At 53.5% G+C, this 5,310-nt stretch overlaps 1 protein-coding gene across 1 annotated transcript; it reads left to right on the top strand.

Moving 5' to 3' along the window:
• The first annotated feature begins 1,620 nt into the window (after window positions 1–1,620).
• On the top strand, window positions 1,621–2,689 carry MCL1 (myeloid cell leukemia 1). Its single transcript, XM_009579710.1, has 3 exons — window positions 1,621–1,866; window positions 2,352–2,464; window positions 2,674–2,689. Exons 1-3 carry the CDS (start codon window positions 1,621–1,623, stop codon window positions 2,687–2,689), a joined length of 375 nt encoding a protein of 124 aa, XP_009578005.1.
• The last annotated feature ends 2,621 nt before the right edge of the window (window positions 2,690–5,310 follow it).

Genomic DNA, 5,310 nt, shown 5'->3' with positions numbered 1-5,310 from the left:
AGTAAGGCCTCTGCGCCACCCCCACCCCACCCCCAAGCAAGGGCGGGGGAGGCGCCTGAGCTCTCGGTCGGGTCATTTGCCGGATGGGATGTGGCCCTGGTTTCGAGGGAGTTAAAACAGCTGAGAAGTGATTAAAAATGAAACTGAACTTTGTTCGACTGGGAGCTGGAAAAACTGCTAGTAACGTGTGCAGAGGAGATAATCTAGTTACAGATTAGCCCCAGTTTCTCCTTGTATCCTGCTTTGCTCAGCATGACTACATGCAAATAATCCTAAGTGTTCAAAGATTAGGATTTTAAACTCCTCACACCCCTGGGTCGGGTGGAACGGGGTTTCTGGGCGAGAAATTCTCCCGGACAGTGTGCTCGGGTCATAGCTATTTTAATGTATTTTGCCCGCTTCTGATGAGTCCTAGAATAGTCATAGAAACTTGAACCCCAGTGCCTGGGCTTGGATGAGCAGGTGTCCTTGCTGCAGAGTGTCCTGGGGACGGACTGGAAGTGAGAACCGACCATTTTGACCTGGTTTCGTGTAACTCAGAAACGAGCTGTTTTGGGGCTAGCCTGAGCTGTTGCGGTGGTGGGGCCAAGCTCCTGGCCTCGGGACTTGTGCTGGGACTGCTTTCGGCACACTGCACCATGTCTGATCCCAGATCAGGATGGTGCCTGGCACAGAAGGGTAGTGTCTGCGTTTCCTTCTGAGACGGCATGTGGTGAAATGCCTTCCTTCTTGCAGGAGGATGTTCTAAGTTTTTTTTTTTTCATGGTTTTTTTTTTTTTATGTTCAGTTTCTTTCTTGCGTCCTTAGCTGTGCTGATGTGAAAGACTGTGGGTTCAGTTACCCTGGCCAGATCGGTGGACGCGCTCGTTGAATGAGCGAGGCTTGGGAGGAATGTTCAGACCAACGTGAGCTGGTGTTGGTATCTGGGGCTTTTGTAGGGATGGTTACCTTTGACTGTTGGTGGCGCTCGAGTAATGAGCGTGGCTTTGGAGGAATGTTAAGACCAACGTGAGCTGGTGTTGGTATCTGGGGCTTTTGTAGGGATGGTTACCTTTGTGTGTGCAGAACAGGAACTAGCTTCCTGTTAGTTTGAGCAACAACAAGCAATGCCTTTCGTTTTCGTAGAGGCTTGTCTTATTTGCTTATTCATGAGAGGGCACTGCAGGCCAAACTGGGGAATTCTGTTGTTCCAGTCACTAAAACCACGTTAATAAAATGGCGACACATCTGCCTGGCCATAGGTGACTGTCCTTCGTTTTGGCTCGAGGGGCAGGGCTCACACCAGGCTGCAAACTGACTTACGTGCTGTGGTTCTGACGTGGTCGGGCTCTAAAGTCCTTGTGAGATAGGAGAGTGTGATGTGCACAGAGACAGCAGCTGTGCCCGAGGTGGGGAGGAAGGAACTAGAAGTGGGTTATGGGCTGTTTTTTTTCTGGCCCAGGTGACTGTGAGCAGCAGAGCCCTCTGCAGAAGCAGGCAGGTACTTGCTCTCCATCACTGACAGTCGGCAGTGACTCTTACAGCTTTTGGACCTAGAGTGTGGTGGCTGCATCTTCTCACTGGTGACCTTGCAGGGTATTCTGTGTCGTGTGTGTGCCTACCTCTCAACTTTTTTTTGGAATGCTTCGGAAGCTGGAAATCCAGAAAGAGGAAGATCTGCAGTCAGTGTGTGAAGTGGCTGCCCACGTGTTCAGTGATGGAGTAACAAACTGGGGTCGAGTGGTGACGCTCATCTCATTTGGTGCCTTTGTTGCGAAACACCTGAAAAGCATAAACCAGGAGAAATGCATCAGCTCACTGGCAGGGATCATCACGGATGCGCTCGTCTCATCTAAGCGCGAGTGGCTAATGAGCCAGGGAGGCTGGGTGAGTCACTGCCTGTCCCAAACACTGCGAACTTTTCAGAACAATCCAATATTTTCCTATTTCTGTGACCTGCTCGCTGACAACCACATGTGTCAGCAAAGCACAGAGATGACTCACTGCTCCAGTTAAAACCACAGTCTGAAACATCTAGCTGGAGTTGTGGTGTTTCAGGAGCTCCTTACAACGAGCTGCCTGAAGCAGTCTTGACCTAAAAATGTGCCCCAGCCCAGCGTGGAGGGGGCAGTGTTCCCAAAGCCAAGTCAATCCTGGATGTGCTGAACTTGGTCCACAGCTGCTTTGGTGCTGTCTCCTGATTGCTGCCTCTGCAGGGCGGGCTTGGCTGTAATGAGTCTGGGGGAGTGCACTTGGTGGATGTGCTGGGCGGGCTGTATCCCAGCCCACTCTGCCACGGAAAAAGGCTTTCCATGCCTTCCTGCCAAAGAAGGGTGGTTGGCGGGGAAATGACTTTATCTTCTTTCTCCTAGGAGGGCTTTGTCGACTTTTTTCGAGTCGAGGACCTAGAAGGCAGCATCAGAAACGTACTGATGGCGTTTGCAGGTGTGGCTGGACTGGGAGCAAGCTTGGCCTACATGATCCGGTGAGCCAGGGTATGCTGCAGAGGGACAAAACTCTGGGTGGACCGGCTCTGTTTGGGGCTGGTGAGCTGATCACTTCCTCCTGTGAGTACTTATGAAGCTGAACTTGAGTGACCCAAGGAGAATATCTCTGAGCAATCCTTTCCTAAGAAGGAAGGTGTGATCCGGTCAGATTGTGGCTACTGATGAGGATTTATTGCTTTGGGAACAGAAAGTGGAGGAGTTGATATTCTGCTTCCTTCAAGAGGATGATGACAGAAAGCTCAAGTGGACTGCTTCAGTTTTATCCCGGAGGGAACCGATCTGCTTAGCAGCAAGCCAGTGAGCACCAGCAGCTCTTGTCTGGACTGAAGCCTCCTGGGCTTGGCACGGCGCTGTGCGTGGAGCAGATGTTTCAGGCTTGTGGTTGTGGGTTTCTGGAAATAGCATCTTCTGCTGCTGGTGTCCTGCCTAAACTTGTGGCTTTTCTGTTGGAGCAGAAGCATTGAATGCTGGCGTCGTGCGAGCCTGCGCCTACCCCCAGGTGTGCTGGCGAACGGGCCTTCGGCCGCTGCCGGCGCTGCACGCATCCGCCCTCTGGAAGCAGTAGAGCTGCGCCAGCAGCCAAGATGCACAACCTGCTGCCAGAACATGGGTGCTGGAGCCCTGCATGGCCCCTTCCCTCCCAGCAGGGCTTCAGCCAGGTCACTGAGCAGGCAGAGGAGCGTTGGGGCTGGGGGGGGTGAGGCGGGGCTCGGGGTAGTAACCACAGCCAGCTGCGGCGTGGCTGCATTGGCCTGTCTGGCTGATCTTGGCTACACCGATGCGACTCACCACACACAGGCAATTTAAAAATAGGGAGTGCATTTGTAAGTATGTAAAACCCCACATGGGGAGGGAAGGCTGTAGAGAACCTGTAAATATCTATAAATCTGTAGAATATGTACATTTTTACAGAGCTAATGATACAAAAAGGGGAATTTTGAATGTGGTAAAACTGCTTATCAGTGCACTGTACTTCATTCCTCACGTGAAGTAGCATTTTTGTGGCGAAGCCTTCTCCTGCCTTGACTCCAAGCGAGCCTTTCTCTGATGTACTTGAGCAACATTGCCAGGGAGTGTAGCAAGGATCAGTGGCCTGGTGGACTCTCGTTGTGCCCATGGCTTGCTGGCAACAGTTGATGTTTCTGTTTATTTTAATCTTTTTGGTTTTTCTAGCCCTTCTAGTGGGTGGGGAGCTGTGGAAGTAGGTATCGGTCACTTCCTTGTCTTCCTTTCATTTGGATGCTCTAAGCCATGAGTCGAACGAAGCTGATGTTTGAATGTAAACGTTCTGGAGCAGAATAAAACTCGTCGGCTCGGATCTGCAGCTTGTGCGAGTCCGTCGGTGCCGGCCCTGGGCTCGGTCCCTGGTCCCCAGCTGGTAGCGTTGCTTCTCGTTGGGCTCGCAGCGCTCGTCTGCCTCGTGCCCTCTGACTGTGGATCGGTTGGTTCTTGGGGAGCTCTACTCTGTGGGACTGGGTCCCGCACAGCGAGGAACATCCTCGTCCACGGTGCTTGACCTGCAGCCCGAGTGATGCCCGATGGAAGAATGGAGAGCTGAAAGATGGTGCTATTGTCAGGCCTGCTTGTTTGCTGAACAAGCACTTAGTTTTGTCAATAAATGTCTTTTGTTCTCAATCCTCTAGTATAAAACTTGCCATTTCCTGTAACGAGATGCTGATGTGCTAAATGCTCCTGCTCTGCTTTGCTGATGTGGGCCTGTTAGCATGGATGCTGCCTGTGGGGTGCCCCACAGCCTCTCTGTTATTAGAAAGCCCCTGCGGGCTGTGGAAAACTGCTCTGGGTGTCTTGTGTCACGGTCTCCCCGGAGCTGCTCCGTGCTGAGACACTCTTCTGCACCACGTACGTGGGTGGGGAAAGTCCACGAGGCGCCTTGTGCTCAGTGCCTTTCCTTGCAGCGCCCCGAAGCGTGCTGCGGCTCTCTGGGTGCCTGTGCCTGGGGCTTGTCACCCTCTGCATCAGTGAGGCGGGGGCCTGCAGCCTCAAGGAGAGGGGACTTTTCCTGGAGCCCTGCTCCTCACCCCTTTTAAGTGGGGGGAGACACTGTGTGGCTTCGGTCATCTAGCGTTAATCTTGTCCCTCCTTTGCCTGGGCAGAGCAAGCTGGCGTTGCAGTTGCCGAGGAGGCCTCTTTAGGGGTACCCTGCTCCCCCAGACTGCTCCCTGCCCCGTGGCCCCCAAATTTCAATTCCTGCGGGTCGGGGATGGAGGAAGTATGCGGCCTGCCCGGGGCCGGAGGGCGCAGCCCAGTTAGGGGCAGACCTTGCTCGGACAGTGGTTTAATGAACAGCTTCCTCCTCCTGGGACCAGCTCTGCTGTGGGAGCTGTCAAGGCCCTTCCCTGCCCCAAAAAACTGCTGGTGGCTCCAGCCGGGGCGAGGCAGGGGAGAGGTGACAGCTTCCTGCAGTGCTGGCGAGGCCCTCGCTACGGAAACCAAGCTGGGTGGCTCAGCCCTGCTGTGCAGATACTGCAAAATGGGGGTTTTTTGGTCGTGGGTTTTTTGTTTTGTTGTTTTTTGTTTTTTTTTTTTTATGCTGTGTCTTTGCAGGCTATTTTGGGCCTGTTCGGTCCCCTGGGGCCCTCATGCAAAGCTGGGCCTTTGCCATGGAAATATGCAAAGGTGCTGGTGGGCACGGAGGGGGGGTCAGGGCTGCTGGTGCTTCCTGGAAGCCACAGCGCTGCGATAATGCCTGGCTCGGCGCCGATAAACCCGGGGCTTCCTCTTCCGCTCCAGTGAGGGCTTTTCGCAGAAGCCGGCTTCGACTTCTCTGAATCTTTTGTGTAAATAAGAGGGTGTGTGGGGGGGG

The sequence above is a fragment of the Fulmarus glacialis genome, unplaced genomic scaffold, assembly GCF_000690835.1.
Source record: "Fulmarus glacialis isolate BGI_N327 unplaced genomic scaffold, ASM69083v1 scaffold28650, whole genome shotgun sequence".
NCBI lineage: Eukaryota > Metazoa > Chordata > Aves > Procellariiformes > Procellariidae > Fulmarus > Fulmarus glacialis.
The sequence above is the reverse complement of the archived record's forward strand: the minus strand, read 5'-3'. Positions and strand labels throughout refer to the sequence as shown.

Bases quoted from the DNA above. Each gene is read 5' to 3' on its own strand.
- MCL1 (XM_009579710.1), top strand. From the start codon at position 1,621: ATGCTTCGGAAGCTGGAAATCCAGAAAGAGGAAGATCTGCAGTCAGTG. The intron at 1,867-2,351 runs GTGAGTCACTGC...TCTTTCTCCTAG, and splicing joins TAATGAGCCAGGGAGGCTGG to GAGGGCTTTGTCGACTTTTT.